General features: G+C 38.5%; 1 protein-coding gene across 6 annotated transcripts in view; it reads left to right on the top strand.

Annotated features, from left to right (window-relative positions):
• ncam1a (neural cell adhesion molecule 1a) overlaps window positions 1-13,703 on the top strand; it is a 287,657-nt gene that overhangs the window by 242,388 nt on the left and 31,566 nt on the right. For all 6 annotated transcript variants that reach the window (XM_065286935.2, XM_065286936.2, XM_065286937.2 and 3 more), the window contains one exon: window positions 130-255. In XM_065286935.2, the coding sequence (XP_065143007.1) occupies window positions 130-255 (126 nt within the window). The remainder of the gene's footprint in view (window positions 1-129; window positions 256-13,703) is intronic.

Below are 13,703 nucleotides of genomic sequence, written 5' to 3'. Positions count from 1 at the left end.
ACAAAAATGTAACAAAAAAATATTTCTAATAAACACCATGCCCCAAAGAAAGAACAGACATTTTTACCACCCAACTCCATGTTTCTATATCAAATCTTTTAATGAAGCTCTAAAACTGTCATCCCTCAGGTCTCAACTTGATCACCATCGATGGGCTGAAGCCCGAGACCGTTTATGAGGTCAAGATGTCCGCCATCAACGGAAAGGGTGAAGGAGAGAGCAGCCCTCCGGAGAGCTTTAAAACTCAACCTGTCCGTAAGTGCCCACTCTCTCTCTCTTTTTCTCTTTCTCTCTCACTTTATCCCTCTTTTAAACTTTGTATCACATGACCCCGGCGCCCTCTTTACCCATCACGTCCCCTCCTCAGTGCAGCAACAGACCTCACTACCCACAATGCATCCTACCGTGGACCCCGCCAACCCTGCTGAATGTCACTCCCAGGAGATGCATTGCTTGTCCTTTGCGTGTGCTTCTGTGTTTGTACATGTGTGTGTTTATTTAAACGTCCGTCTGTGTGTTTAAACACATTTTTGAAGGTCCATCCCCTGTGTCATCACAGCCTCTCACCTCAGCACTGCTTTCTGGTGATGCGGCGAATCTTCCCATCCGTACAGCACGTCGGCTGGTCCCAGCATGTGCGAGGCAACAGCTGTGTCTCTTGGGTCTACTCAGAGCTGTGAGCTCTGTTAAGTGTCACTCTTGTTGATTGGGCACTCTTTTGTAAATGATGAAACCCTCGTGTCCAGAATCAATCAGGATTAGATCCTTAAGAATTAGATTTTTATCAGTCATACTATCTGATATCCGTAAAGCTGGGATATCTTTCCATTAGGGTTTAAGCAGTAGTCTACGTAAGGAATAATTGCAGACGGCCCGTTGAATTATTCAAAAATAATGCACACCCAAGGTAGTAATGCCACCTTACATCACAGGTGTGCATTATTTTCAATTATACCACGGGTCTGTTGAATGCTTTATTCTGATTGGTTGAGAAATGTTCCCAGGGTGTTGATTATTTTTCAATAACCGTACACCTAAGTTTTAAAATGTCTTAAAAATAGGCACCAGAGCAATATTTTTGGTAATCGTGGTATAAGCGGAAAAATTGACTCCGGTCCTTTGCATTATTCAAAAATAATGCACACACCGCAGTACCACTTTCGGTGTGCATTATTTTCTTATAATTCAACGGCCCATCATCAATTATTCCTTACATCTAGGGGTGTAACGGTTCAAATTACTCACTGTTCGGTGCGTATCACGGATCACGATTTCTGTATGCTTCGGTACACTTTGGCCACAACAGGCTTCTTTACAAAAATAAAAACCTAAGCCGTTTTTAACCTCTGCTAAAATCAACATTTTCACTTAAGAGCACTTGTTTTATAATACTACATATACCAACTTTACTGTGCACTTCAAAATGCACATAAAATAGCTTAGAACACTGGGTTACTTTTTATATTCTATGCCACTATCTTCAAGTTTTTTTAAAAGAAGATTAGTTTGTTAACATTTAAACACAGAAGGCAATGTGTGCTGTTTCTGTCTCACCTGCGATCGCGTGCTATCATCAACACCCTGGTGATAATGGTGCAATAAGCCACTCGTCATATTAGATGTATTGCCTTGAGCTTATGGCACTCGCAAATTTTACAGTTTTGTCCAAGTTTTCTTGAGCATCGCTGCTGCTGAAGCTGGCGGTGCCTCTATTAGCGTCTTTTCCCCTTCGCTTGCACGCACCAACGGTGCTTATTCAGAACCATACATTAGCGGTTTTATGCGTTTTTTTTTTTTACCATACTATATTAGAAATGCGTGGCCGAATCAAACACGGTGCACTTTGGTGCACGTGCTTCCCAAAGCATGGGAGGATAACGGGACGATTTGATTCTTTACCGAGAACCGTTACACCCCTACTTACATCATTCAAAGGACCGAAGTCAATTATTCCCTTATACCACGGTTACCACAGACATTGGTAAGACATTGCTTTGGTGGTTATTTTAAGACATTTGACAGGTCACGTGTGTGTTTATCGAAAAATAATGCATACCTCTGGCACATTTCTTAACCAGTCAGAATAAAGCATCCGACAGCCCCATTTTTCTGGCTTCGTGGGTCATATTGTATGACAACTAAAACAAGCAATGTGCAATTCAGGGCAATTTATATAAAATCTGCTGTGTTGTAGAATGAACAACTGCAGATACACTGAACTGATACATGGTTAATTGATTTTTAATTATTATTTATGCATAAATATATCATCTTTTTATGTAAAATTAATAAATGAAAATTTGTGGTTGATAATAGCAGCCATTTGACTTTTTTATTATTATTATTATCATTATGATAAATTTCTTATTCACTTTGGGACAAGTATTTATTCAATGGTTTGTACGAAGGTGAAGTGAAACTGGAGATTTATTTGCAGTACTTAATTGACTCTGTGTTCTGTCGCTCTCGACATTAATAAAACATCATCCATATTTAATTGCGCAATGCACTTTTCGAAGTTCCTACAAATCTACAAGTTTAATTACTATGTGTCACGTAAAGCTGTAGGCTTAGAATGTTCCGCCTAGAAGCAGATTAGAAAAGTCAGTTTGCAAGAAATGTGGGATGAGCTGAAAAACACTTCTACTTTCATTATTCAATTTCTTCGTACTCTTGCAGGGATTAAATGACTGAAGTTTAAATTGCATAAAAGTTCTCTTTCCTTGTCGCTTTATTAATCCTGTTTATTGATCCAATTCGCTTGATCCGACGCAAACACTTTGTAACAATATTACAAATAAAGGAAGCCAGACTGCAATAAGCGTACAGAAATGTGTAAAAAATAATGCAAGTCTTGTTTACTTTTTTATTGGCAGTGCAGTGTCTCATAGCTGGCAGGAGTGAATTGCTCTATTGATATTTAGTAAAATCAGAGAAAGGCTGACATGGATTCTTTTTATTTTGCTTATCTTTGCTTCAACACCCTCTGCTTTCACAGTCCCCACATTACCTCTTATCCCTGCACTTATTTCTCAATAGCTATTTGGGTCAACCAAATTTGCCATTTTGGGCCTTCACAAACTATAATCATACTAAATTATATCTAAATGATAGTCAGCAAGGTGATTTACAGATTTTCTCGCTAGTTTTCATAAATCCCAAAATGGCAAGTTGGAATTGGCTCTTCACTCCATCTCGTTCGTTCTTATTTTCACATTCGCTTATTTTTTGTGGTTCTCATCATGTTTTCCATCTTGTTTTGTTCCATTGGACGTCAGGCTTCCCTTTCAAAAGTAAGTGTTCCATTTCACTGCTTGCTTTCTTTCTCGCATCTGTTTGTTTTTCCATTTGCACCCATTTCGCCTGCTTACACTCCTGCCAAATCTACGAGTAAGCCTTTGAAAAAGATAGCAGAGGCTCGGATAGAAATGTAAAGACCCTATGTAATGATGCTTGTCGAGTGTAGTTTTTTTTCCCAATGTTGATATAGTACCTGTTGTGAAAGAAAGTAGAGGTAGAAGAATTTAAAATGCTTGCTCCTGTTTTATCAATAACCATTTATGTGACCTTATGTCACAGCCATGAACTATGATTGTATACTATATCTGTGTCCGAAATAGCCCCCTATACAGTACCTTTAAATAGTGCAAAAATAAATTTTTAGTTCATAGTTTTAATTTATAGTGGACATAATTGAGTGCACTAATGGTGATTTTCCATTGCATAGTACCTCACGGTTTGGGTCGGGTCAGCTTACTTTTGGGGGCTTTTCCACTGGGCGCAGTACGTAATACCCAATACTTTTTTAGAGTATCGCCTCAGTTGAGGATCCAAGCGACCCGAGCTAAAACCAAAATGTGATGCAAAAACATTATAGATCACTGATCTGAGAAAATCATAACTACCAGCGTCATCGCTATAATGTAAAAGATTAGCTTTACCTTCGTGCTAGCTTGCGCTGTCTCGAGCAAACCTGTTGTCATCTGTGCTTTGCTGTAAGTTCCCAAACTTCCTTTTAGAGATGAAAAACATCCACAGGTTGAGAATCAGGAACACCATACCAGTTTTATACCAGTCCGCACATATGCTTAAATGCAAATAAAATGAGGCTCAGTGGAGCGCGTCGACTGACGCCATGGGTGTTTGTACAGTCATGTGAGACGGAGGTAGTGATAAACGCGATGTGCAAACATTTATTTGTGGTTTTCAATTTTAATTTTGTGGCGGACTGAGAAATAAATGAATGTATGGGGATGTATAGCATTCCAACAACGCTTTAACTTGTATGATGTCACAGCAGTAGGCAGCGCAAATATAGCGACACGCCTATAATCCCTCCCACTCCATGTTACTAAGTTGATGGAAAATCTAACCAAGCCAAAGTGAGGTGAGCTGACCGGACCTAAACCGTGGAAATTCCGTGGACAATGGAAAAGCGCCTTAATCTAACCCCACAATGCACCGCAATTATGAGTGTACAACTGCTACTTGTCCACTGAGGTTCATGCTGAATGAATTCTAGCGTCTTCCGCCCACACTGCAGAGCTTACGGACATCTTAAGTGTTCAAATTCACTCATTCTGATTCACTTATTAGGAAATAGTGAATAAGGTGATGAAAGCCTATGATACATGCTATTGATACTAGGAGGCACCTTGTATTTATAATTTAGAGGAGAGTGTTTTATTCGATAAAAAATATGCATCTCAAAAGCCACGAGTCATTGGCCATCTTCCCTGATAAAAAAACTTTAATATTGTGAACCTTTAGGAGTACAATGGAATATATGGCCTTGATGCTAATAGATATTTACTGTGCCACAAAAATCCATATTTGATTTAGTTTTAAATAAAGATTCTGAACAGAATGAGTAGTTTTTCTTGTAGTGCACTTAATTAAACTTTCTGAGGTTTTATTCACTGAATTAAAAAAGTGAACTGTGAGGGCTCACGTTAACCTGTTGTTGTATTTTCCAGATGGAATTCCATTCTATTACTCAAATGAGAAAGCAGATTTGCTGTGAGATGATTTAGACCGGTGGTTATTAGTTACAGTCCTGAAAGCTGACTTTAGAAGATTGCTTTCTTTTTCCAACACCTAAAATGCACCAGGCAGAACTAAATCATACATGAAGCAATTAATGCATCATTTATAAACCCGGGTGCATTAGGTTGTGGACTAAAAAGAAATTATGGTCTGAGCTCCCTGGGGTCTGTTGATGTAAAGCTACCGTTTAAACATACATACTAGAAAGTTGGCCTGTTTAATTATTGTTTATGCTGCTTTCCTCCAAGTCAGAATTTCCTTTTAGTTATTTCCACCTTTTCCTTTTTAATGAAACACAAAAATATGCAAACTACCAGGTCTCAAAACAAACAAAATCTTGTTTTTCGTCCGTAGGATGTTGGCTAGAATGACTCAACACATTAAATAAACAAGTAACATTTAGTATTTGCTTTCCTCAAGGTTACAAGATGATGAAGCTGTCACTAATTTAATTGACAGTATTCTCCTGTTGGAAGTAGGTATTGTCCTCATTATCCTGACACTGACAGGGATCATTTGACTGCAGAGGAAGCTTTCTTCTGGTCATTACACCGTGGAAAAAAGAGGCAATGGGTGAAGCAGAGACCGTGTCTTGTAATGGTAATGTGATCTGGTTGTGCTCAGGGTAGATTGATGACATTGTCCGATGTTTTCCCAGCGTACCTGTGCGAATTTGAGAGGTGATTTGTGGGACAATGATCCAAGCGTTCCAAACACTAACCAATCATTTGTCAGTATACACATGACACGTTACAGTAAGACCCCAGTGACAATCCAGAATAAAAGGTTTATTTGTCACAAACTTTTAAACCGAAGCAAACTACACTATAACAATATCACAAATCTCTATATGAATTTGGGCAATCATAATCATCGCAGTAATAAAAAGTCTTGTTATAGTCTTTGAAATCCAGGTTTAAGACTCATAATTGAATTATGAGTTTACTGAGTCAATGTTAAACATGTCAAGGTTTTATTTTCAAAATGTGTTCTTTAAATCATGCAGGATGATTTTATGTTGCAAACAGTAAATCACAAAAATGACTTTAGCTGGGTTTTCACAGGCAGGGTCACATAAAGTGGGAAAGTTTGAAAGTTTGGCTCATCTGTTATATAGCAACAGCAGCCCTTCAGTGAGTGGCATAGTTTGACATAGATAAAGCTTCGAAGTTGATGTGCCAAAGCCCTCGCTGGTCCTTGTCAGAGATTTATCACCAGAGGCACTGCCACGCTCTCAACCAATGGAGTGCTAGAGGAAGTACAGAAGAGAGGCACAAATGATTGTTGCTAGTGGCATAATAGAGATCCTACTTCCTCTAGAGCGAGCATCTGCGCCTCTGACCTCCTCAGCAATGGCTGTAGAAATTGTTAAAGTGCACTGTATAATTCACATTACTACGGACTGTGCTCCAAGGACCGGTCATTTAGAGTAAGTGAGCTCCCTTTTCATTTTTGGAGCTATAACTGTGAATAGAGAGACTAAAATTGCATATGGAGATTGAATGATGACAAGGCTAGCTAGGATTGTCACGTACTGTAGAGAGCAGATAAAGGCGACTGAGACTTCTTTTGTTGATGGATGTTAGACCTCTACTAGGTCTATCTTTTCGACAGGGTCATCCAGGATGGCGACTCACATATTCTGAGACAAATGTCTTTGTGCATAACTCTGACGGGCCCTTTGATTGCCAGTCTGTCCATGGGTCACCCCTGGCCCCGGAGGGCAAGTAGACACCACCTTACATAGCTGTTTTGATGTGAATCTGACAGCATAAAAGATCAGAAAAGACCACAGCTGTAGATGTACCTACTGTATAAAGACAGTGATAATCCGCTGTGATTATAAAACCTTGTAGTAGGTACTAGAGGTCAGGCATGCAATTGCAGACCCAACAGTTAAGATGTAGCAGAATCCAACCAATAAATCTAACCTTCTATGTAAATGTTTGGGTAGCACAGAGATTAATGAATTCGGCTTTTTTCTCTGTATACAGTACTGAACATTGATCATCTATTTAGGGTAAAGTTCTTCTATTGACGTTACAGTTAAGTTTTGCACGACCATACTGAAAAAACACAAACTTACCACTCAGAAACATCAATTTTCAATCTCAGAGTAATTTATTATTCCTTAAAATCTGTATTTTTTGTCTTATACAGGCTCAAACATAAGGTCAATTTTCCCACACACAGAGCTACTGAAATAAGCCGCTCTGAGGAACAGCCAATCAGAGCAAAGCTCAAAATTATTATTCATAAGCCTTTTAAATCCAAAGGTTGTAAAATTGCACTTAATTAAGTCCATACCTTCTTAATGAAGTCACATACGTTGTAGGTATCAGATAACAATGTAACATATTGTATCAATGCATTCTTTGACACCTTTAACTTTAAATGTCCTATATCAGATTAATCTTGTTTTAAGGATATGGTAGTTAGTGGCTTAAACAAAGGTACACATTATTTCTTGGACTTGGTGTCTCTTCGTATTTTTTATAAACCTTGAATTTAAGGATGTCCTTTCCTCTAAATGTAAACTAGCATGAAGCTCATCCAACGCTCAGCTTTTTTTCGCGCTCAGTGTCGAGCACCCAGAGTTGAAAAATGTTCAATTTTGGGTGATATGCCAGTTGTGACTTGTGACTTCCGAGGGGCGCAAATTAAAAATATATGTTCGGAGTGTCATGTGTTGCTTGTGTTTTCAAAATATGCGTTTGTTGCGTCATGTGCATCATGTGTTTTGTCAAAATAAGTGCCTGTTGCACAGGCGTCAAAACCGTTTATGATAAAAGAAAAGCTTATGTTCACAAAATACATGCAAGACACTCCCTTAACTGTAAAGTCTGATTACACATGAGATTATGTGAGTTTCTGGCAAACGCGAGCGTCTCTTTTATCATAAACCCTTTAGACGCGTCTGCAGCAGGCACTTATTTTGACAAGAAACGTGATGCACATAGGTTCACTCAACACGCAGAACACATATTGAAATTACGAACCACACACATGATGGGCTACATACATGTTGTGACGATTTACGCATCGTGCGCCCTCGAGAAAGAAGTCACCGGCCGGCAATGCGAAACGCTAAAGTCACTTTTCACTTGAGCATCCAATCACAGTGGAGGATGGGCCGGACAAAAATGACAACAACTAATTGTACAACGACTGATAAACTGAACAGATCATTGTATCATAGCGACCCAAATGCCCAGCTGAAAAAACGCTGGCAAGCGCCCACAGTTGGCATCCACCTGGTGTTTTCAGACGTGTTTAAACGCTTTAATATACATGCCCCCTTATAAAATATATATTTTTTTTAAATAAAAGCTAACAAATTAAAATTGCTTTAGTTGATCTATACATGCCTAGTTGGTGTGGAATGACATTTTGCTTATGAAATAGTGTTACTCAGTACAATTTAAACAGTTGTGTGATGCATCGAAAACTGTTTCGTTTTTATTACATACCATCTGTCATTTATGTAGCTGGCACATTGCATTCAAGGTATTCTTTTATACCTGTTTCATGTGAATTAAATCCATGACCTTGTCAATTTTGCACCAACTTGTTTTACCAGTAGAGCTACAGAGAAAAACAACCAAAGCTCACTAGCAAGGCTGAGTACACTAGAGAGAGCAGACTCTGAAACATATTACATCTTATGTGGGACTTTATGAGTTTATACCCATGAGAAATGACTTTAACTAGGTCTATTGCCCAACACATCTGGTGGGTCTCTGTGGTTTCTCTGCTTCAGTGCCAGTGATTGCAACTTTCACAGATAGAGACACAGGCCAGTGACCTAGCAGATGGTCTGCGTTCTCAGGTGGAGTTCTAGAGCGCTTTAATTGAGATTTTCTTCCGCAATAGCATTAACATCCCCTTCATTCCCCTTGACATAAAACACTTATGATATGATAATCCTTATTCTGCAGAGCAATTTTCTCTGACTCTCTCTCTCTCTCTGAAACACTGTGCATGCTTTGAACTCCACCCTCTGCTTGGTGATATCTACAAAGCGCTGCACAAAAGTAAATGCCCCTTAGCATTTAATCAGACCGCAACGGATAATAAAATTCCATTTTAGCATAGATTTTATCATCTGCAGACTTGTAGACCAAATTGTGTAACAGGGCAGCGTTTTGTGAGCTCAATGAGCCTGTGCTTGCAAAGAAAGTTAGCACTGTATGCTTGTTATAATGCTCGAAATCAGATTGAATTAACAACTGAACATATGTCTCATATGATGGTGCTTAAGCTAAAATAAGTCTGATATTTTAAGGCAGATGGCAGCAGACATTTTGGTAGACGCTTAAGTGCATTCAAGCTATACGCTTTCATACAATGATACCCATACATACTGTATAGTCAAACCCAGGACGTTTTGCACTGCTAACCCAGTGCTCTACCATTTGAGCTACAGGCACATACATATTTGAATTTATTTAAAGTAACATATTATGTATATTGAGTGCGTTTACATCCACAAAATAAGTGGATATCTTTCGGCTTAAAAGCTTGTATTATAAAAACCTGTTTACATACAAATCAACAAACTGGCAAGCAGAAAACTACCTTAGATTTAGCTTTAGCCATTTATGACATTTCTCAGATAAACTGAAACAGTTTTATGCATTTATATGACCTAAGATGTTATCAATTTATTAACTCTTTCCCTGCCATTGAGGAGTTATCTTGTCAATTAAGAAAAAAAGTTTCCCTGCCAATGACGAGTTTTTACGGCAATCCATATTTCCGCTATTATCCACTAGGTGGCTCTCTTACTTAACTTATAAAACACTGAAAAATCCACTGATCCAAAAACAGTAAAAACTTTGTGTATGACACGACCATCATTCTGAATCTGATCTCTAACAAAAGTCATTTACAAAAATGATCAAAATTATGTTTTTGAAGAAACCTACCCATATTTGAGATACAAATACTTTTTTGTGTGAGTTTTTTAAAGCACTTCTTCATTTTATTAATTATATGTTTATATATTTAAAGAAGAAAATCTTCTGGAAGGCAATAACTTTAATCAAAAATCATAAAAAATGCTGGCGTTGGAATGGCGGGGAAAGAGTTAAGCATAATGTAAACACACTCACTGTATGCATTAGCCTATACTTTCCTCCTTAACCTCCAGAATCCAAAATGTTCCAACTTTTTTCATCTTGCTCTAAAACAAATATACAATCGTATGCAAAAGTTTGGACACCCAATGACAATTTCCATGATTTTCATTTATAAATATTTGGGTATTTGGATCTATCAATTAACTGAAAGATTTAAAGTAATATTTCAGTAGCGAAATGAGTTTTATAGGATTAACAGAAAATGTGCAATATGCATCAAAACGAAATCATGAGAAAAGGTATTTAAAGGAATAGTTCGGCCAAAAACGATATTAAACCCATGATTTACTCACCCCCAAGCTGTCCGAGTTGCATATATCCATCGTTTCTCAGACAAGCACATTTTCGGATATTTTAGAAAATATCTTAGATCTTTCTGTTGATTAAATGTAATGTTATGGGGTCCAGCCATAGTCCACGACCTTAAAGTCCAAAAAACGTGCGTCCATCCTTTACACATTAAATCCAAACGGCTCCAGGATGATAAACAAAGGTCTTCTGAGGGTAATCCGCGTGGTGTTGTTGTAGAAATATCCATATTTAAAACTTTATTAACGTAAATAAATACCTTCCTGTAGCGTCGCCATCTTAGTTGCGTCCGCATTCAGGATGAGAGCTTATGCAGCCTACGGAGGCTACTCTGCTGCTGCTCTGTGCCCCCGCCCTCCGAATTTGTCATACGTCACTAAGAAAAGTGCGTACACTACGCTAATACTCTCTCCTGAGTCTAAGATGGCGGCGAAACCGGAAGGTTGTTAATTACGTAAATAAAATTTTAAATATGGATATTTCTACAACAACACTGCACGGATTACCCTCAGAAGACCTTTGTTTATCATCCTGGAGCCGTTTGGATTTAATTTGTGAAGGATGGACGCACTTTTTTTGGACTTGAAGGTTGTGGACTATGGCTGGACCCCGTGACGTTACATTTATTCAACTGAAAGATCTAAAATATTTTCTAAAATATCCGAAAATGTGTTTGTCTGAAAAACGATGGACATATGCAACTTGGACAGCTTGGGGGTGAGTAAATCATGGGTTTAATATCGTTTTTGGCCGAACTATCCCTTTAAGGTGGCCAATTGCAAATTGTTGTTCTCTTTGACTCTCCTCTGAAGAGTGGCAATATGGAGGCATCAAAACAACTCTCAAATGACCTGAAAACAACATTGTTCAACATTATGGTTTAGGGGAAGGCTACAAAAAGTTATCGCAGCGATATAAGCTATCATTGTCCACTGTGAGCTACATACTGTAGTGAGGAAATGTAAGATGACAGGCACAGTTCTGGCTAAGGCCACGTAAAATATTGGAGAGGCAAAGGGGAAGCATGGTGAGAACGGTCAAAAACAGCCCACAGACCACCTCCAAAGATCTACAACATCAACTTGCTGCAAATGATGTCACAGTGCATCGTACAACAATTCAGCACACTTTGATGCAAAAGAAACATTTTCTGCACACACGCCACAAACGGAGTCGCTTGAAGTATGCAAACGCACATTTGGACAAGCCAGCTTCATTTTAGACTAAGGTGCTCTGGACTGACGAAACAAAGATTGAGTTATTTGGTCATAACAAGGGGCGCTATGCATCATGCTGTGTGGCCAGTGCCGGTACTGGAAAACTGATTGAAGTCGCATGGATTCCACTCAATTTCAGCAGATTCTTGAGAATAATGTTGAGGAATCAGTCACAAAGTTGAAGTTACTGTATGCCAGGGCTGGATATTTCAACAAGACAACACTGCTCAAAATCTACTCATGCATTTAACAAGTACATTCTGATATGTTCTGAAATGGCCATTCCAGCCCCAGACATGAAAATTGTCTGTGGGGTGATTTGAAACGGGCTGTCCATGCTTGGCAACCATCAAACCAAACTGAACTGGAGATGTATTGTAAGGAAGAATGGTCCAAAATGCATTCATCCAGAATACAGACACTCATCACAGGCTAGAGGAATCATCTAGAGGCAGTTATTTCAGCTAAAGGAGGCTCTACTAAATATTGATGTGATTTTTCTGTTGGGATGCCCAAATTTATGCACCTGTCTAATTTCCTTTTGATGCATATTGCACATTTTCTATTAATCCAGTAAACCTCTTTTCACTACTGAAATATTACTGTGTCCTTTAGTTATTTGATAGATCTAAATGAAATTGCTGATCCAAACACCCAAATATTTATAAATGAAAATCATGGAAATTGTCAGGGGTGCCCAAACGTTTGCATACGACTGTAACTTAATTTTAGCACTTCATTAGCAAAGAATGCTAGGAAAATGATCAGTCACATTAATTTCACATGTGCAAATTAACATGTGAAATGAGTGTTTTTGGAAAAATTTTGTGTGAATCCCATGTGTATTCCCATGTAAATCACATCACATGTGTGATCACATGTGGAAAAAAAATCACCAACTTATGCACATGTGATCACATGGGTTTCCTATGTGTTTTACATGGGATTTCACATGGGATTCACACAAAAATTTTCCAAAAACACATTTCACATGTGAAATTGAAGTTGTTCACATGTGATCACATGTGAAATTTAAACATATTTAAAGGGACAGTAAGTAAGATTTACCCCCATCTAGTGGTGAAATTGTATTTTGCATTCAAACGAATAGTGCTCTCTAGCGCCTCGCTTTTCCAAATGCGTGTTGCAACTACGGTAGCCGTTATGAACTCGCTGATCTCCTTGTCCGTTTCAGCTGGTTCTCGTGTTCTGAATGAAAATGCGTTCTGGGAACGCATTGGTAGGCTAGTGCTTTTTGTCCCTCTCTGCTATTATAGTTCATCAATAAGGCGGAACGACCTGGAAGCCTCCTTGGACTTACCCGTTCAATGGTAGTAAAAAGAAGAAATTCTAAGCTTACAAAGAAAAGTCAGATCACTGGCAGAGGTCATTTGACACCAATGAGGACATATTTATGAATAAAGACATTGATTTTGATTAGTAAAACACTTAAAATCCTACTTACAGTCCCTTTAAATGGTTTGCATGCAATGAAAGTAGATTGTGACAAAATACTATTATGTGAACAGCTTATGTGATAAATGAAGCGAGCAGCTTCAAGTTATTTTTGACCACTTTTTGTTGTTTGCATCTTTGCCTCTTTTTGTCGCAAAGTATCTATCTAGCAAGCTCTTGGAATAAATTTACAACTGAGGCAGAAAAAAACGAGATTAAAAGCAGAAGCTCGGCACCCTTTAGTCAAACAGACTTTGAAACTCTGTCATCTGTCAAGCAGTCAGCTCCCAAGCAGACCTCGCCTCTGCCTAATTGCATCAAGCTTAAGGGAGGAAATGGAAGATATTTTGCCCCCATCATATTATTACCTTTCACTCAAAGTACTTATCATTTTATTCTAAGGCCATGAGCTTCAGCTCAATGAAAGACACCGTTCTCTCAGATTAGACGGATGAGTGTATATTGAAGGTGATTGAAGGTGTCTGAGCCACTGCCAGAAATGCACTTCCAGGAAAATCTGTCACTTTGCTCGAGC

The sequence above is a fragment of the Paramisgurnus dabryanus genome, chromosome 18 (genome assembly GCF_030506205.2).
Source record: "Paramisgurnus dabryanus chromosome 18, PD_genome_1.1, whole genome shotgun sequence".
Lineage (NCBI taxonomy): Eukaryota > Metazoa > Chordata > Actinopteri > Cypriniformes > Cobitidae > Paramisgurnus > Paramisgurnus dabryanus.
Note: the sequence above shows the minus strand (reverse complement) of the source record. Positions and strands in the feature narration are given on the sequence as shown.